Genomic DNA, 21,410 nt, shown 5'->3' on the forward strand with positions numbered 1-21,410 from the left:
CAAACAAAAACTGATGCCAGATGAAATAAAAATAATTCAGGGGATAGGAGGGACCTTAAAAAAATTTTTTTCAGAGTAATTCAAGCAGATTATTCATATATAAAAATACTATGTTATTAGAGGAATAAATAGGAAACAAGAAGGCTTTAAGAGATTTAAAGTATGATTACCAAAATTTTAAAATCAAAAGCAGAGCTGGAAAAAACTTGATAAATCTCCTAGAATACAGAATAAAAAAATCATAGATGGAAAATATAAGGAAAAAAAAAAGAGGCATCGAGACTAATCCAGGAGGTCCAAGGTATGACTAACAGAGTTCCCAAAAGACAACCAATAAAATGGAAAGAATGAAAACAGCAAAGAAATAACTGAAGAAAAATTTTCAGAGCTGATGAGAGTCATAGTTCTTTAGAATTAAAGGACCCCCACTCAGGCCTGAACAAAAAGAATATTTTTTAAGAAAGACCTACATCAAATTGTGAGATTTCAGAACACCAAGAGTAAAGAAACAATTTTAAATGCTTTCCCAGAGGAAAAAAGTCACCACAAGGTATGTGAATCAGACTAGCATTAGACACATTGGATGCTAAAAACAATAGAACAGTATCTTCAAATTTCTGACAGGAATTGTCTTTCAAGTTACACTTCTAAAGCTAGACCATCAGTCAACTGTAAAGAGGGAGAAGAAAAACATTTCCAGGGACTTCTCAAATTTACTTCCTGTGCTTTCTCTTCTTAGGAAGATAATCAAGAATGTTCTCCATCAAAACAAGGGTGTTCACAAAGAAAGAAGTTGGGATATAGAAAATGGTTCATGGGATGTCCTTACACTAAAAAAATACATACTTCTTGTTTATTTGAAATTGAAAATTAACTGAGCATTCTGTGTTTTTATTTGCTAAATCTGGCACCTCTAGAAGCGGGACCCAATCTAATGAGGTAGGTAAGTCCCAGAATTAAAGCTATGCAGTAGGCCTATATTTACCTGGTCCTGAGTGGAACAAAAGGACAGAAGTTCTACAAGGCAGGTGTTCAGAGAAGAGGGAGCCTCTGAAAAATAGTGTGACTGGAATGGTAGACAAACTTATGGTCCTGATAAAGACTATTCAAGAAAAACTTGGCTGACAAATAAAACATTATACAAGAATGTCATTGCCCTATGTTGAAATAAACTAAAATGTAGCATGATGCTAAGCTGCAAATAAAGTGTAAGATTTGGCTTTGATATCAGGGACACAGTAGAAATGAAAATGTAATGGCCAGACAGTGACTAAACTTCACGTAGTTATTACAAAGTAAAAGTCTTATTTCCAACTTCTAGAATCAACCTACCAACAGAACATGAAAGATTCTGATGAAGTTGCAGAACTGAACTTTATAACAAACTTGACCTTGTAAAGGGTAAATATAGAAAGTGGAATGGAAAAGAAAGATGGAGAGAAGGGTAGTGGGGATAATATCCTCCTCTTACATAAAGAGGAGTCGAGATACTGACAGAAGTTAGTGGAACAAGCAATCAAAGCTCAGTATACCATTTAAAGTCACAAAAGTAAACTATAAGAAAATCTAAAGGCAATAATTTAACCATTAAACATGGAACGAGGAGGGAGAACAGGAAAACAGATAATGTAAATTAGTTAAATCTTCATTTTTCATAGCAGGCTATCAATGGATACTATCTAAAATTAATAAAGTACAAAATGAAAGAATAAGCATATGATTTAAAGTTATGCAAAAAACTGCCAGAAGAACTAAGAGTAGTGTTACGGACTGAATGTGTTCCCCCAAAAGTCATATGTTAAAATCCTAACCCCCAAAGTGATGGTATTAGGAGGTGGGGCCTTTGGAGGTGCTTAGGTCAGGAGGGTGTAGCCCACATGAATGGAATTAGTGCCCTTATAAAAGAGACCTCAGAGAGCTCTCTCATCCCTTCCTCCATTTGAGGATGCAGAATAAAGATGGCAAACCAGGGAATGGACCCTAGCCAAGAACCTGACCAAGCAGGCACCTAATCTTGGACTTCTGGTCCCAAGAATTGTGAGAAATAAATTTTTGTCATTTACAAGCTACCTAGTCTATGGTATTCTGTTATAGCAGCCTGAACTGACTAAAACAACCAGAAGGAGGAGAGATTATCTTTCTGGAAAGAAATCTCCTAAGACAGGAGACCATTGCTTTTTTTGCTTTTATTATAAGCTCTTCATTATTGTTTGGTTTATTTTCATAGGCATATATTATTTTGATATAGATTTTAAAAATTAAACCAAGTAATAGATCTGGGCTTGTAGTATGTTCAATCAAACAGATTTGTGAGACCTCCTTGCCATTTTATAAGTGTTTCTTCAGTGAACTGAAGACAAAGTTATTATTGCTTCACTTAGATGCCAAATTGATGCAAAACTTAAATAGAAGAGCTTTGTTCTCTTAATCTTTCCTGTTTCCCTATCTGAAGCTCATACTAGGAAGATGGGTATTTCGGTCTGTCTAATCTGGCAATTGGGCTGCATCAGACAACGTTCAAAGTTGTTTTAACCCAAACTTTATAAGCTGAAGTTTTTGTAGTAGCCAGAAGGTGGCATCAAAATCAATCGAGTTCTTGCTTTTTAGTAGAAATCACAAAGAAAAGGATCATACCCAAGTATCATGAATAACTTCCCTGCAACTCAAAAGGCAGAGAAAGTTGCACACGTCAACAAAGCACTCCATTTTCCTTTGAGTCTGTTTTATCTGCTTTGACATTTTAGAAAACTCCCATTGTTTCCCCTAGTGTCCTTTTGGTTAGGCATAGACAAAGCACAGACTGACCAAATTCTATCCTAAACACTATCACACCATCTCTAAGCATGGGATTTTAAGCTCAGTTAAGGAATGTTTTTTAGAGTTGAGAATCAAAGGGTTGCTCTAAGCACATCATGACACTAATGAGTACAAACACTGTTACAGTCTAACAAGTATGTCCTGGACTCAGTTGTTTGGAGTGCCTAACCTGCTTTACACATTCTCACAGAGATGCATTTCATTTACAGATGAAAATATATACACACACATTTTTTTTTTAAATTTAATGGTACTTTTACCATTGTAAAAAGATTTTAAGGACTAGATGTTCAAGATTTTAAGGACTAGATTAAACATGGAACATGGAAAACCAATTTCACTGCAACTCTATCAATATGCAGCCTAAAGAACACAGAATTTGGGGTTAGAACGTGTTACTTTTGCCATTTAGTAGTCAGCTGACCCTGAATGCATACTTTAACCTATCTGAATTTGCTTCCTAATTTTCTAGATGAGAGTAGTAATAATGGCACCACTTAGCAGTGCTAATAGGAGGATCTGATAAGAACTTTACACTGACCTCCAACTGGAGCAAATCACTGTCTTTTCTGTGCTACCCCTTTATTCTGATTCATTTAACAGTGAACCTACTGAGCACCTACTATAATGAAGTGCTGAGGACACAACAGCAAAACAGAGAACGTCCCTCATCTCAAAGAACTTTGACTCTAGTAGAGGAAAATAAACAAGTGAAATTAATAATCAGGATAAATTCAAGTAGTGATAAGTACCCAAGACAATAAATCAGGGTCTTGTGCCAGAAAGTAACTAGAGAAAGTGGGGGTGAGTGTAATGTTTCAGATGGGATTGTAAGCATTATTCTTCAGACAGCACACTCTGCGAAACACACTAGATTGAAATCCATGGATTTCTTCTTCTTTTTTTTTTGTCCAGTTCCTAGTTTAATTTTTTCCAGTTTTATTGAGAATATACTTGACATGTAACATTGTGTTAGTTTAAGGTATACAGCATAATGATTTGATATATGCATATATTGAGAAATAATTACCACAATAAGTTTAGTTAACATCTATCACTTCATATAGCTACAAATTTTTTTCTTGTGATGGGAACTTTTAAGATCTATTCTCTCAGCAACTTTCAAATATACAATATAGTATTGTTAATTATAGTCACCATGCTGTACCTTCCATCCTTAGAAACTTATAACTGGAAGTTGGTACATTTTGACCACCTAAACCCCTTTCCCACACCCCACACCTCCCACTTCTGGCAACCGCCAATCTGTTCTCTTTCTGTGAGTTCATTTTTTTTTAGATATCACATAGCATAATAGCCTCAGGGTCCATCCATATTGTCACAAATGGCAGGATTTCCTTCTTTTTTACTGCTGAACTTTTAAATTTATTTATTTGTATAAAATCACATTTTCTTTACCCATACACCCATCCAGTGAGACTTAGGTTGTTTCCACGACTTGGCTATCATAAGCAATGCTGCAATGAACATGGGGGTGCAGATATCTATTCAAGATCATGATTTAATTTCTTTTGGATATATACCCAGAAGTGGAATTACTGGATCATGTGGTAATTCTATTTTTAATGTTTTTAGGATCTCCATACTGTTTTCTATAGTGGCTGCACCAATTTACATTCCCACCAATAATGCACAATAATTTCTCCATATCCTTGCCAACACTTGTTTTCTCTTGTCTTTTTTGATGATAGCCATTTTAATCAGGTGATAACTCATGTGGTTTTGATTTGCATTTTCCTGATGATTAGTGATGTTGAGCACCTTTTCATATATCTGTCGGCCATCTGTATGTCTTCTTTGGAAAAATGTCTATTCAGATCCTCTGCCTATTTTTTAATCATGTGTTTCACTGTTTGGTTTTTTACTATTGAGTTACATGGGTTCTTTATAAATTTGGGATACTAATCCCTTATCAGATGTATGATTCACAAATATTTTCTCCCATTCCATAGGCTTCCTTTTCATTTTGTTGATGGTTTCCTGTGCTGTGCAGAAGCTTTTTAGTTTGATGTAGTCCCACTTGTTTATTTTGCCTTTTCCTACCTTTGCTTTTGGTGTCAGATCCAAAAGATTATTGCCAAGATCGATGTCAAGGAGCTTACTAGGAGTTTTACAGTTTCAGGTCCTAATTCAAGTCTTTAATCCATCTTGAATTGATTTTTGTTTATGCTGTAAGATGGAAGTGGTCCAGTTTCGTGGCTTTGCATGTGGCATTCCAGTTCTCCCAATACCATTTATTGAAAAGAATATCCTTATTGTATATTCTTGGCTTCTTTGTCATAAAGTAATTGACCATATTTCTGTGGCTTTATTTTGGGGCTCTCTAATCTGTTCCATTGAACAATGTGTCATAATTCTCTCTCCTCTTCTATTTTATGAAGGAGTTTGAGAAGGACTGTTGTTAATTCTTCTTTAAATGTTTGGTAGCGTTTATCAGTGAAGTCATTTGGTCCTGGACTTTTCTTTGTTGGGAGGTTTCTGGTTACTGATTCAATCTTCTTACTAGTAAATTGGCTTGTTCAGATTTTCTGTTTCTTCATGATTCAGTCTTGGTACGTTGTATGTTTCTAGGATTTATCCATTTCTTCTAGGCTGTCCAATTTCTTGGTATATAATGGTTCATAGTAGTCTCTTATGATCCTTTGTGTTTGTGTGGTATCAGATGTCTCCTGTTTCATTTCTGAATTTATTTAAGTAGTCTCACCTTTTTTCTCAATGAGTCTAGCAAAAGGTTTGTCAATTTTATGTTTTCAAAAAAACAGTTGGTAGTTTCACTTATCTTCCCTATTGCTTTTTTTTTTTGACATCTTTATTGGAGTATAATTGCTTTACAATGTTGTGTTAGTATCTGCTGTATAACAAAGTGAATCAGCTATATGTATATATATATATCCCCATATCTCCTCCCTCTTGCGCCTCCCTCCCACCGTCCCTATCCCACCCCTCTAGGTGGTCACAAAGCACCAAGCTGATCTCCCTGTGCTGTGCAGCTGCTTCCCACTAGCTATCTCTTTTACAGTTGGTAGTGTATATATGTCAATGTCACTCTCTCACTTCGTCCCAGCTTACCCTTGCCCCTCCCTGTGTTCTCAAGTCCATTCTCTACATCTGCATCTTTATTCCTGTCCTGCCCCTTGGTTTGTCAGAACCTTTTTTTTTTTTTAAGATTCCATATATATATGTTAAGATATGGTATTTTTCTCTTTCCGACTTACTTCACTCTGTATGACAGACTCTAGGTCCATCCACCTCACTAAAAATAACTCAATTTCATTTCCTTTTATGGCTGAGTAATATTCCATTGTATAGATGTGCCACATCTTCTTTATCCATTCATCTGTCGACGGACACTTAGGTTGCTTCCATGTCCTGGCTATTGTAAATAGTGCTGCAATGAACACTGGGGTACATGTCTCTTTTTGAATTATGGTTTTCTCAGGGTATATGCCCAGTAGTGGGATTGTTGGGTCATATGGTAGTTCTATTTTTAGTTTTTTAAGGAACCTCCATACCGTTCTCCATAGTGGCTGTATCAATTTACATTCCCACCAACAGCGCAAGAGGGTTCCCTTTTCTCCACACCCTCTTCAGCATTTATTGTCTGTAGATTTTTTGGTGATGGCCATTCTGACCGGTGTGAGGTGATACTTCATTGTAGTTTTGATTTGCATTTCTCTAATGATTAATCTCTCTTTCATTTATTTCCACTCTGATCTTTGTCATTTCCTTCCTTCTACTAACTTTGGGCTTATTTTGGTCTTCTTTTTCTAGTTCCTTTAGGTGCAAAATTAGGTTGTTTACTTGAGATCTCTCTTGCTTCTTAATGTAGTTGTTTATCACTAGGAATTTCCCTCTTAGAACTGCTTTGCTGTGCTCCATATGCTTTCGTATGTTATGTTTCCAGTTTCATTTGTCTCAAGATACTCTCTAATTTCCCTTTTGAGTTTTTCTTTGACCCATATGCTTAGTGGCAAGTTGTTTAATCTTTACATATCTGTGAATTTTCCAGTTTTCTGAATTAATTTCTAGTTTCATACCATTTTGGCAGGAAAAGAGGCTTGATATGATTCCAGACTTTTTACATTTATTAAAACCTATTTTGTGGCCCAACACATGATCTATCCTGCAGAATATTCCATGTATTTGAGAAGAATGTGTATTCTGTTGGTTTTAGATGTAATGGTCTGTAAATGTCTGTTAAGTCCATCTAGTCTAACATGTAATTTAGTCCAATTCTTCCTTACTAATTTTCTGTCTGGATGATCTAACCATTGATGAAAGTGGGGTATTGAAGTCCCCTACTATTATTATATTGCTGCCTAATTTTCCCTTCAGATCTGTTAATATTTGCTTTATACATTTCAGTGCTTTTAAGTTGGGTACATATTTATAAATGTTATATCCTCTTGTTGGATTGACCCCTTTATCATTATATAATAATCTTCTTTGTCACTTATTAGAGTCTTTGCCTTAAAGTTTATTTTGTCTGATACAAATATAACTACCTCTGCTTTCTTTTGGTTTCCATTTGCATGGAATATGTTTTTCCATCCCTTTGCTTTTATTCTGTGTCTGCGCATAAAGCTTAAGTAAATCTCTGGTAGGCAGTATATAAGTTGAGTCTTGTTTTATTATTCATTCAGCCACTCTGTATCTTCAGATTGCATCATTTTATCCATTTACATTTAAAGTAATAATTGATAGGTGGGACTTACTATTGCCATTTTATTCATTGCTATCCGGCTGTTTTGCAGTTCTTTTGTTCTTTTCTTCCCGTGCTCTCTTCCTTTGTGATTTGATGATCTTCTGTAGTAGTATGCTTAGATTCCTTTTTTTTTTTTTTACCTTTTGTGTATCTACTATAGGTTTTTGCGTTGTGGTTACCACAAGGCTTACATAAAACATATTACAGCAGTCTATTTTAAGCCGATAACTTAATGCAGATGCATACTAAAGTTCTACATTTTTATTCTCTCCCCAACATTTCATGTTTTTGATGTCACAGTTTGCATCTTTTCACCTTGTGTATCCATTAATAAGTTACTGTAGTTATAGCTATTTTTACTACTTTTGTCTTATAACCTTCATACTAGATTTATAAATGATTTACCCACCACCATTATAATTTTAGACTATTCTAAAATAGAGCTTAATTATGTATTTTCTTTTACAAGTGATATTTTTACTTTCATATGTTTTTCCTGTTACTAATTAGCATCCTTTCATTTCGGCTTGAGGAAGTCCCTTTAACATTTCTTATAAGGCCAGTATGAACTCTATCAGCTTTTCCTTGTCTAGAAAACTCTTTATCTCTCCTTCAATTCTGAAGGATAATTTTGCTGGATAGAGTATTCTTGGTTGGCAGTTTTTATTCTTTCAATATATGTATCATTGAATATATCATTCTACTGCCTTCCGGCTTGCAAAGTCTCACTGAAAAATCTGCCTGTAGTCTTACAGAGGTTTCCCTTATATGTAACAAGTTGTTTTTCTCTTGCTGCTTTTAAGATTCTGTCCTTGTCTTTAACTTTTGACAGTTTAATTATAATATTTCTTGCTATGAGTTTCTTTGGGTTCATCTTATTTGGAACTTTCTGTGCTTCCTGGATTTGGATGTCTGCTTGCTTCCCCAGGTTAGGGAAGTTTTAAACCATTATTTCTTTGAAGAAGCTTTCTGCCCCTTCTCTTTTTCTTCTCCTTCTGAGATCCATATAACACAAATGTTGATCCACTTGATGGTGTCCCATAAGTCCCTTAAGCTATCTACACTCTTTTTCAGTCCTTTTTCGTTTTGTTCCTCTAATTGGATGAATCCTACTGCCCTATCTTTGAGTTTGCTCATTCTTTCTTTTGCTTATCTAGTCTGCTGTTGAACCCCTCTAATGAATTTTTCAGTTCAATTTTTATATTCTTCAGCTCTGTGATTTCTGTTGATACTTTACCTATATTTTCTATATCTCTGTTGAAATTCTCATTATACTTATGCATTGTTCTCCTGACTTTGGTGAGCATCTTAATGACCTTTATTTTGAATTATATCAGGTAAATCATGTATCTCCATTTCATTAAAATCTGTTTCTAGAGATTTATCTGTTCTTTTGTTTGGAACATATTCCTCTGTTTCTTCATTTTCCTTGATTCTATGTGTTGGTTTCTGTGCATTAGATAAAACAGCTGCCTCTCTCAGTCTGGTTTCTTGTAGGAGATAAACCTTAATGTTCACCCCAGCCCCAGCTCTTAACTGTCTCTCAAATCTTTGTGCATGTCCAAGTTGCTTTCTTTGTTCTTAGTGGCTCTTAGTAGTTGAGCAGTGCCAAGACCTGTCAGTGTCCCAAAGGGGAGGATCTCAGTCAGTGATAGATGCAGGCTGATTGGAAGTCAGACCCTCAGACCCAGCTTTTAAAGTACATAAATAGATCTCTTTCAGGGAAAGACTGGGAAATGAGCATTTCAGTCTGCTCCCTCTGCACTGAGTGCTGAGGGGATAGCCAGTTAAGAAGTGTTTTTTTGTTTGCTACAGTTGTCCCATTTCATTGTGGGACCAATGAAATGCAAGCCCCATGGGCCACCAGAGCCAGATCAAGGGGTGTGTCCCCTGGGTGGCAGCTGCAAAAGCTCGCGCACTAGATGTGTGCACAAGTTCCTTCCAGGTAGTCAGTACAACTTGGAGCTGCCAGAGGGAGAACACAGAGACAGTGCCCACTGGCCTCCTCCAGGCTCTGGGGAAGACTGTAGTCATCCCCAGATGTGTGTATATTAGAAGTCTAACCCTCATGCAGCAGCTATTGAAGTATGCAAATAGCTTTCTTACAGGAAAAGCCTGGGAGATGGGTGTTTCTGTCTGTTCCCTCTGAGATGAGTCTGGGGGAAATAACCACAGTGAGTTAAGAACTTCTTTGTTTACAATAGTCTTATGAGTCTCATGGATGCAAGCCCTGTTGGCTTTCAGAGCTAGGTGTTTTGAGGGCCTGTCCCTTGGGTCAGAGTCTTAAAAGTTGGGGCACTAGATGTGGGGTTCAAACCTTTCATTCCTCAGGGACAGGCTGGGATTTGGGCATTTCCTCCCAATTGTATGGCACTGAGCCAGGCGTGCGGTTTATGGTAAAACTGTGTCTCAGCCTTTCCTACTCATTTTGAAGTGGGTATTTCCTTGTTCACCTGATACGTAGGAGTCACTCAGCTAGTTTCTGGATTTCTTTCAGAGGGAATTGCTCTGTGTGTAGCTGTAGATCCAGTGTGTCCATGGGAGGAGGTGAGTTAGAAGCCTCCTATGTTGCCATCTTGGACTGGAACTCTCTGAAATCCATGGATTTCTTGGCTATAGCCCTGAAGACTGAGATCCTTGAGAAAACTCTGTGTTTTGTCTCCTAAAGTGACTCCAACCTTTTGCATAGTGACTGGCCCTTTGGAGACCTCACGAATGATGTATTATAATATTGAATATGAAAGTGCTTTGTTAAAAAAAGGACATGTAAGTTTCACCCTAATTACTGTTCTTTCATTTAATTTTTTGCATTATTATCAGAAAATTAAGGCCAAGTAGGTTGCGTCCAATGCCCAAAGGTCAACAACGGAAAGATGTAAAGTCAGGATTTGACTCTAGAGTATATTCTTTCAACAAAATGTTTTCTCTCTTTTTCTTTCAAAGAGCTTTGATAAGTAAGGTAACTCTGCCTCAGCTCATGTACTTTCAAGACTTTTATTTTTGGACAATTTGGAGGGAATATAAGAGTATTAGATTTTTTGGTAGAAACTTGTAATGCATATTAATATATAAATAAGCAAATAAAAATTACTCATAATTCTATTTTATAATATCTGTCATTAATTCTTTTTCAAAATAAAAGAAGTTTAATATTTTCCTGCCTAAATGCTCACTGTGAACAATTGCAACAGTTCAAGAAGGTATAAATAGCAACAAGAATGGTCTTTTAAAATGTAACGTGGATTGTATCACTTTCTTGATGAACACCTTTCCATGGCCTTCCTGCACTTATACATAAAATCCAAATACTTTTAAAGGGCACATAGAACTACAAAATCTGACTCCTATCTGGTTCTCAGACATCTGCTCATTCCACTCCCCTTTTTCTTTGCTACACTCCAGCCTCCTGGGCTTCTTTCTGTTCCTGGAGTATCATAGGCTCATTCCTGCCTCAGGACCTTTGCCCTTGTCTCTGCTTTAAAGCTCTTACCAAGGCTTTTGAAAGGCTGCCTTCTGCCTAGCCTTCATATTTCAATTTAAAGGTCACCTCCTCATGAAAGTCCTAACCTGCCCCATGCAACCGCGAGGCAGCTCATTATATACCAGTCATTCTCTATGGGGCCACCTGTTTTGTTTCTTCCTAGCATTTATCACACAATTTGAAATTATCTTCATTGTTTACATCTTTATCGTAATTGCCCTCTAATTGAATGTAAGCTTCATGAGTGCAGGTAGCTTGTCTATTTGTTTGCACTATAACCTCAGCCTTTAGAACACTATCGGAAACATAATAGTGACTCAGTAAACACATAAATAAAAATAAAAATATAATCCCACTACCCAGAAATAATTAATGTAGGAATGTGTATATCCTTTCATATATAGGTGTTTTTTTTTACATGATATTCATATATATCACAAGGCAGAATTATACTATACATGGCATTTATTACACTAAATTATATAATTATACTAAATCATGGCGTAACCTGATTTCTCGAATTAACAAAGTATCATGGGCATATTTCCATGTCAATAAATATATCTCTACTCAATCACTGTTAATGATTAAATAGTATTTTATTATATGACTATACTGTAACTCATTTAATCAATCTCCTATTGATAGACATTTAGGCTGTTTCCATTTTATTATTACTATTTCATAGTACCTATAACATTAGGAAAGTTTATGCAAATCTCCATCATATATGTTCTAGGAGAAAAACTGCTGAATCAAAAAGAACATACAAATTTCATAAATACTTGATAAAATGTGATAAATATTATCATATTTCACTACCACCAGTAGAAAATAAGATGTCTTTTTTTCCCCTTATTCTGGTCAACCCTGGAAATATTACTCTTTTTAATTTATTTGACAACTTAATAAGCTCAAGTAATATCTCTTTATTAATTTGCATTTCTTTTTTAACTGTAGTTGATCAGCACTTTCTGTTATTATTGGCCATTATGTCATGTTATTTCCTGTTTATTACTTTTGCCAAGTTCTACACTGAATGATCATCTTTTTCTTTTTTGATTTTATAAAAGTAGTTCATATTATAAAGCTACTGACCCACAGTCAGGTATACATGTTGAAAAAATTTCTTTTTCCTGAATTTCCACTTATCTTTTAACTTTGCATACCACTTTGTGGGTTAAAGTGGGATTACTCTGTGTCATACTTTAAAATTTCTGTTACATTTTCTGGCTTTGGTGTCATGTTTAGAAAAAGCTTCTTTACCCCATTATTCTATTAACATGCCCCTGCATTTTCTTCTGCTACTTTTTGGTTGTATATTTTATATACAATATTTCCATGTTTCAGTATTCATTTTGGTATAATGTATGAGATAAATATCCAATTTTATTTTTTTATTTTTTTAAATTTTATTTATTTATTTATTTATTTATTTATTTATTTATTTATTTGTTTATTTATGGCTGTGTTGGGTCTTCGTTTCTGTGCGAGGGCTTTCTCTAATTGCGGCAAGCGGGGGCCACTCTTCATCGCGGTGCGCGGGCCTCTCACTATCGCGGCCTCTCCCGTTGCGGAGCACAGGCTCCAGACGCGCAGGCTCGGTAATTGTGGCTCACGGGCCCAGTTGCTCCGCGGCGTGTGGGATCCTCCCAGACCAGGGCTCGAACCCGCGTGCCCTGCATTGGCAGGCAGATTCTCAACCACTGCGCCACCAGGGAAGCCCCATAAGCATCTTTTTATGATACTGTTCTAATTTTCATTTTCTCCTATATATTTATGATAAATATATTCATATTTCTTTGTCTTTTGCCTTACTGTAGCAATCCAACAATGATAAATAAGCATACTTGCTTAGAATTCCAGCCTGATTTTCTGAAACAAGGTCATGTATCACTAGCTTATTTGTGCTGCCCCAACCTTTTACTAGAAGGCTCTTATGGGGTTTGTGAATTAAATCTTTGAGTGCATTTGAAAAGCTTGCCTGGTAATTGGACAGAAAGAGACCCTTAAGTACAAGGTCACCTAACAAAAACCATTATTTAGGTCACATACCTCTCTAATATTAAGCAGTTAGGAAGACACACATATAATTAAATGATCCGTAGTATCTAATGAATATCTATTTGTCATTCAAAATATTGTTCCCATCAGGGAAAGGTGACAACTATTAGTAAACAGCCCTTTGGGCTATAACTTAAAGGTGAACTTTTATCCTTAGGCACATAGAATGGTTTTGACCTCCCTCAACTTACAAGAAAAAGTATGTACAGGCTCAGTAGTTGTGGCTCACGGGCCTAGTTGCTCCACGGCATGTGGGATCTTCCCAGACCAGGGCTCGAACCCGTGTCCCCTGCATTGGCAGGCAGATTCTCAACCACTGTGCCACCAGGGAAGCCCCCAAATTTTATTTTATATTCATGAATGTCATTTCAGTTAATTCAATACCACTTATTTAATAATCTACTCTTTGGCTACTGGTGTGGAATCCCATCTTTATCACATTCAAAACTGATATTTGTAATTGTATTTATTTCTTTCTGCTAGTTCTATGATAATTTCACACTGTTTTAATGATTGAAATCTGATATTTTCATAAATATTTTCACTTACTACTAAAAACTCTCAGAATCATTTAAAGTAACTTATTAACTTTTCAAATTAATACACATTTATATAAGAATTAAAACAATTGAGAGGCTTAAAATATATACATATTGGAATACAATAGGTGGTTTGTAAACAAGTATATAAATTCACCAAATGATAACTGTGGTATCAGAAATCAGAGAGGAAAAAGAGCATATTTTTCAACAAACTATTCTGAGATCAACTGGCGCTGCAATTGGAAAAAAAGAAAGTTTGATTCTTACTTCGTTCCATACACAAAAATAAATCCCAAGTGCATTAGAAATTTATAACTTCTAATAAACCATAGACATACTAGAGAAATATAGCTAAATGTTATTTTCAGGAGAAGGAAGGCAATTATAATCATGACACAAAATCCAGAAACTATAAAGAAAATTAACATAATCAATTCTTAAAAATATAAACATGCATTTTTAATGGCTCCATTATATTTTATTAAATACATGGGCCATAATTTACTACCATCCACATGTTGTTAGATATCTGTATAGTTTCCAATATACTGTTATTATACATAATACTTTAAAGAACATGTCTGTTACACTAGGATTGTCTTTGAATGATCTTCATGTACTGGAATTTGTGCTATCACATTTTTGTTGGAAATAAGTGGGTCATTGGCTTAGGTCTGGGAAACATTGTTACAGAGGTCCTTTTAAAAATAGCCTATTTTAAAGAACTAGAGATTTAGAGATTTGTGTGATCTTTCTACCACCTGGTGCTTTCGCTGTCCTTCATAGTGTGAAGGTTTTGTTGGCAATGTCTAGGAGTTTTTGAGTTACTGAGGTTAAGATAAGAATTACCATCCTAGATCAGAATTTAGTCTAGTTGTCTCTAATAGGCAATGCGGACCTTTGGTAGATGTCAACTTACCCGCCATAAACTCAACCTGACATGATTAAGGATTTATCCCCCAACCTCGCCCAAATTTCTGGTTTCTCGATTGTCCATAATAATTCTACTCCTTGTGTGTTGTTAACTCTTTCCTAAACCTATTTTTTAAATCTGTTTATCTCTTGGAATAATAAGCTCCAAGTTATGGGTGGGCAACATGGGGACACAACAGAAATATTCTGAGACTCCTTTTTGCTGTTTTTGGTGGTAGAGAGTGCTGCTGCTGCCTTGGTTTCTTACCCTTTCAATACCAACTTCTATAGAAACTGAATTGGTTATGAAGAACTAGGGTACTGAGTAAAAACTCAGGTATTACCAGAAAAGAAATGGACCAGTGAGAAAGGAGAAAAAAATTTCTAAAAATATGAAATCTATGTTTCTGTTTTGTTTTTTCTTTATGATGAAGAAAGAAAACTTGCTTTCAGAAATGAAAACTTGTTATAATTAACATTAGAAAGGAATTTAATGGAACATTCTCCCTTGTTTGTTTCAGCTACTCAGGGTCATTGTCAGCAGCAGGCTAGTTAGTTGTCTTGAAAAGCTGGCCTGCCACTCATTGAAGACTTTCTAGGTGTGCCCCTCACTTTGAAAGGTGGAGTGATTTATCAGTAGACACTGTGGCAAAAACAATTCTAACAACTGCACCGTCTAGCTTTTTAGCAGCTCCTCAGAACTCAGCCTTCCTATAGCCCACTTCATAAGGCATTTTAAAATATGGCTTCTGATAAAATCACTGGTCCAATTCACCCAGTACAATTATATTTTTACTAAGCAGAGTCTTCATGTGTTCTAATAAAATGCTGCAGAACAATGACATCTTGTCTTAAGTCATATAGTATGAAACATCCCACCTGCTTATAAACTGTCTCTGGGGAAAAGGGGAGGGAAGTCCTTTTTTATGAATTTAAATCCTCTTATGAGTAGGATTAATGCAAAAGTGATTTCTAGGTTCCAGCTTAGACAGTAAAATCAGACAAAGCAAAGTGGCCATACTCACTCATTGGGGGTGCCCTTTTGGCCACAAAAGTAGCCCTGGCTGTCTGTAGGATAGGCCACTCTTCTGGGGTCGCCATTGACCCAGGCTGCAGGAACAAGAAAAGACAAAAAAAATCAGCAACAGCTGGCTGAAGGCAGTCTGATTTGAGAAATTAGAATGCACCATTGCAACACACTAACCTCTCCCCTCAATCACAAAAGATTATTGATTTTCTTAAAAGAGTAATTTCTTAATGAAAAGTAAAATAAAATATGGATGAATCAGTCAGAAAGCACATTTCTTATTCTCTCAGGATTCATCTGGGTTGTAGCCAAAACATGAGGTAATGCACTTAGAAAATGACATTTATTAAAATGTGAATTAGAGGGCACACTACAAATGCTTGGTTGTCAAGAAGTCACTTTTGCTAGGGCTCAAACCTAAATGACTTCATAGCAGAGCTAATAAATTTGCAGTACATATTATGATGTAATTCTTTTGGGTTATACATAAGTGAAGACCATTACAAAAAATTCAAAGGAATGAAACTATAATGCCCAATTCAAATTGCCTAGTTCTTTATGATTTCTTATGACACTGTAAAGGCAAACAGTAGCAACTTCAGAAGTAACACATAATAAAAATTCACTGTACACTTTGTCTGATAATCTCAAAGCTGCCTATAAATATCAAGTGTTTTCAAACTTCATGAAATTAAAGATTTGGCTCTGTTTTCTCTGAAGATGCTGGGAGGGCTCTACCTCATACAAACTCATCGCCCTTATATACTTATCAGCTAGACTAGAGAACCACACAAAGCAACATACATTAGCTAAATTGGGCAATACTCCCTAATTCTAACTAAATGTTTCTAATTTCTCTAATTTGATGAATACGTTTCCTAAAAATCTGGGAAATTTATTGGTCACCTAATGCTTGCCTCTGCATATGGAAAACATATCTCTTTGTCCTTTGCTTCTTTTAACATTTCCAGCTATCTCCTTACCCACATTTAATGGATTTGACAGTTCATGTTACAATTCAATCACTCTTATGTATATGGCCTGTGTGACTTGGGAAGACAAAAATAAATCAATTCTGAATGAGAATTTTAATATGGAAAAGACACCTTTCTCAATATTTTTTCTCATCCATCCAAGCCTTTCCTTTTAGTATCCGAGTACCCAGAAAAGTCTCCTTTGTCTAATTCTTTCTCCAATGTCATAGAGGCATTGACAGTTTCATCTTCTAATACCTTCTTATAAAATCTGACTCATTCGGACAGTTCTCTGCTGCCATATGCTCCCATCTTTATTTCCCAGGATAAAGAAAGTGGACTATAAATAAGGCATTTAAATGACATCTAAGTGTTCAATGTATAATGTCTCCAGGCACTATTTTATTAAATTCTGTTTTTATATCTTAGTTTGTCAGATATCTAAGAGTTCTAATTCTACCTGACTCTATACTCTGTAATATGTTTCTTTTAACTTTATCCCAGAATGGTTTATTCCTTTTCTATACAATTATTAATTCAAAATGGGCACCTGAAGAAACATTTGGATTGCTAGGTTTGCTACTTAATATTTTTATGACCCTGAACAAGTCACTTAAATGCTTTAGTCTTGGCTTTCCAATTTGTTACTAAAAAAATGTGTATAATAATACCCAGCCCCAAAGAATGTTGAGGATATGAAAGAAGATAAAGAAAGTAGAATGCCTAATGTGGTGCTTGGCGTGCAATATGGACTCAGTAATGACAGTTCCTGTCTTATTTGGGTTTCACAGAAACCAAACACTGAGACAAGGACTTTGATACAGGTAGTTAATTTGGGAAGTGATTAAGTGGGGGGTGAAGAGAGTGAGACAGGGAAGGGAGCAAAGCCAATAAAGTGCATATTAACAAGTGGGATACTGTTATGGGTGAGGTGACTCCACGCTGCTGGGGACCTTCTGAGGAACCATGGAGAACATCTGCCCATGTCCCCATGTCAGTGGGCATGATAAAACTACCTGCCATAGCTGCAAGCAAAGTTGGAAGGACTGAGGGGATATGGGGTGGGGCATCAGCAACACCTGCTGTAGTTTTTTTTTTTCTTTTTTCATCATCAGTCATTCAGTTAAAGATCTTACTAAATGACAGCGATGTGTCCTGTACTAGAAGTCAATACCAGTATAGTTTATGTCAGAGTTCTCAACAAACACATGAAAAGGAGAGAATAAAGTTTGTAGAAGGCTTGGAGAAGAGGTGGGACCTGGAAAGGAATGGAAAATGACTGAGATTTGAGAAGGAATCTGGAAGGTGACAAGGAGTAGGGAAAGAGTTATAGATTGAGGAAACAGTATAATAAGAGCTTCAATTTACTAATGGCTTCCATGTATCAAGTACTATGCTAAATAGATTATATCCATTTCTCATTTGAGTCTCACAATAACCCTATAAAGTAGATATTTTCACCTCTGATATTATTGGCAGCTCAGAGTTTTATTTACTTCTCAAGATCACCCAGGTTTTAAGTGGCATAAACAGGGTTTGAACTTAGGAGTGTTGCTCTCTAGGGCTCATGCTTTAAACATTAGACTACAGTCACTATACTGCTGCCTACTAAAGGATAGATTAGGAATGAGCTTGCTAACAGTGGAAACGACAAGGATATCAGCTAAATGAGGATGAGCAGTATGTTAGACACATATGGTAGGAAAGGAGATAACACAGGTAATTTTGGAGCCTCTGCCACCTGTAAAGAAGAGCTTTGTACTTGGCAGGAGAAGGAGAGAGTCTGGTTGACAGGGATCTGATGCCCAAGACAAAGGAGAGGAAGATGAACATGCAAGTGTCAAGGGAAGAGTTCTCCTTCTTGATTTTGTAGTTTTGAATTATGGCAAGTGGCTGTTTACTAAGCTGCTGCTACACCTCTCCACGTATCCTCTGGCACAGAAGTTTTGCTGCATATGTTCTGTGTTTGAGCTGGAACATCAAGTCTGAGCTGAAAGCTTCAAAGGCCAATTCAACCAAGTCACCTCAGTCAAGGGTATCTAGTTTTCTTTATCTTCTCCATTAAGACCACATCTCTCCACACCTCCAGTGGAGGAATATGGCAGGGAAAAAAGGAGGAGGAAAAGGAAATATGCAGTAGCAGTCATTCTGTCCATTAGTAAAGTAAGGGGCTTCTCACATTTTACTCCCTTTCTTGGAATTTCTCTATTCATGGAACTTCTAGAACTGTGCTGTCCAATATGGTAACCACTAACCACATATGTCTACTGTGCACTTAAATGTGGCTTATCTGAAGTGAGACATACTGTAACTGCAAAATACACATCAGGTTTTAAAGAGAGTATGAACAACAAAAAAAAAGAATGTAAATATCTCATTAATACTGTTCATATTGAGTATATTTGAAATGATAATATTTGGTTATGGTTAATTATTATAACTAATTTCATCTGTTTATTTTTACTCCCTTAAATGTAGCTACTAGGAAATTTAACATTACACATTTGACTCACTTATGTTTCTTCTGGCTTGATCTGTTCTAGACTATTTCTCCACAAATGTCAGGGCTTCTCATATAAGGTGATTAATTGTGCTGTAGCATCATGGGTTTGTATGTCAGTCCTCCTCAACTCCATCATACCCAACACATCCTTTTTATAACGAATATTTGACAATGCTGCTTTTATATAAATCTTGAAGTACTATTTATACATAACTCATCTACCCCCCACACACAATTTCTTTAAAAAAAAAAAACAATAAAGTGTACTAGCTGTAATGTAAATGAGAACTAAGAAAATAAGTTCTAATTAAACAGTATCCACATCAATATTGCAAATGCTCACATGTGACCAAACTAGAAGACACAGTAAAATAGGTAATTGCACCTATAGATAGAATCACTGAATGTAACAGTTATAATTGCAGGAGGATTCAGGTGTATTGTGTAGGAGACTCAAATACTGTAAGTGGTGTTGTCAATGATATGATTTTCCTAAACGAACAAATTTTAGTAAATTCTAACCAAAAAAGTACAATCTTTCCTCAAATTCTCTTGGTGGTTATTAAAACCATGCAAAAATAAAAATTTGTAATTTTAAAACAGAAGTTCTAGATTCAAATATTTAAAAGCAAATTGTCACCTACATGAGTGGTACATGGGAAAGTTAGGCAAGAAGTGGGGCAATTCTTGGTTTTGCAGAACTGTCCCAGATATTGCCAGGCATCTATATTCCCTGGCTCCCACCCACCCACTAAAAGACAGTAGTACCTCCAAAACATATGACAATCAGAAAGTCAGCTCAAATTTTCCAGAAGACCCCCTATGCAGTAGTACTGCTCCAGCTGAGAGCCACTGATGTAGATGTTTATTCACACTCTTAAAAATTTCCAAAATATATAGATTTCACATGGTCTTTTCCTCCCTGATTTTTTGGGGGATATGCTATCATGGAGTTCTTTCTTATAATTTAATCCCATGTACTTTTTTTATTCACTAGTCTTATTTTTTGGTTTCTACATATAAGTGATATCATACAGTATTTACCTTTCTCTCTGTCTGAGTTATTTCACTAAGCATATTGCCTTCCAAGTACATCCATGCTGTTGCAAATGGCAAAATTTCATTCTTTTTTATGGCTGAGTAGTATTCCATTGTATGTATATACCTCATCTTCTTTATCCATTCATCTGTTGATGGACATTTGTTTCCATATCTTGGCAATTGTAAATAATGCTGCTATGAACACTGCAGTGTACGTATCTTTTTGAATTAGTGTTTTTGTTTCTTTTGGCTATATACCCCAGAGTGGAATTGCTGAGTCATATGGTAGTTCTATTTTTTTTTTTTTTAAGTACTGCCTTTTCTTTTTAATATTTATTTATTTATTTAGGTTGCACCAGGTCTTAGTTGTGGCAGGCAGGCTCCTTAGTTAAGGCTCCAGGGATCCTTAGTTGTGGCTCACCAGCTCCTTAGTTGCAGCACATGGACTCCTTAGTTGTGGCCTGTGGGCTCCTTAGTTGTGGCACGCAAACTCTTAGTTGTGGCATGCGTGTGGGATCTAGTTCCCTGACCAGAGATCGAACCCAGGCCCCCTGCATTGGGAGCATGGAGTCTTAACCACTGTGCCACACTTTTTTTTTTTTTTTTTTTTTGAGAAACCTCTATACTGTATTCCACAGTGGTTACACCAATTTACATTCCTACCAACAGTGTACAAGAGTTCCCTTTGCTCCACATCTTTGCCAACATTTGTGATTTGTGTTATTTTTGATGATAGTTATTCTTACAGGTATGAGGTGATATCTAGTTGTGGTTTTAATTTGCATTTCTCTGATGCTTAGCAACATTGAGCATCTTTTCACGTGCCTGTTGGCCATCTGTATTCTTTGGAAAAATGTCTATGTTACAATTTGTATGGAAACACAAAATACCCTAAATAGCCAAAACAATCTTGAGAAAGAATCACACTCCCTGACTTCAGGCTATACAACAAAGCTATAGTAACAATATGGTATCAGCACAAAAACAGACTTATAGATCAATGGAACAGAATAGAGACCCCAGAAATAAGCCCATGAACTTATGGTCAATTTACAACAAAGGAGGCAAGAACATACAATGGAGAAAAGACAGTCTCTTTAATAAGTGGTGTTGGGAAGACTGGACAGCTACATGTAAAAGAATGAAATTCAAACATTTTCTAATACCATATACAAAAATAAACTCAAAATGAATTAAAGACCTGAATGTATTGGGTTGGCCAAAAGGTTTCTTCATTTTTTCCATAAGATGGCTCTAGTAGCCCTTAGTTGTCTTTCATTGGAAACAATTTTGTTAGATTGCATGTGACAGCTGTCATATCAG

The 21,410-nt window shown here is 36.0% G+C and overlaps 1 protein-coding gene across 1 annotated transcript in view; it reads right to left on the reverse strand.

Moving 5' to 3' along the window:
• The window catches only part of SLC44A5 (solute carrier family 44 member 5), a 372,145-nt gene that overhangs the window by 57,757 nt on the left and 292,978 nt on the right, over window positions 1–21,410 (reverse strand). Inside the window, exon 4 of the mRNA XM_068538021.1 lies at window positions 15,568–15,652. Within this exon, the coding sequence (XP_068394122.1) occupies window positions 15,568–15,652 (85 nt within the window). The remainder of the gene's footprint in view (window positions 1–15,567; window positions 15,653–21,410) is intronic.

The sequence above is a fragment of the Eschrichtius robustus genome, chromosome 3 (assembly GCF_028021215.1).
Source record: "Eschrichtius robustus isolate mEscRob2 chromosome 3, mEscRob2.pri, whole genome shotgun sequence".
NCBI classification, from domain to species: domain Eukaryota; kingdom Metazoa; phylum Chordata; class Mammalia; order Artiodactyla; family Eschrichtiidae; genus Eschrichtius; species Eschrichtius robustus.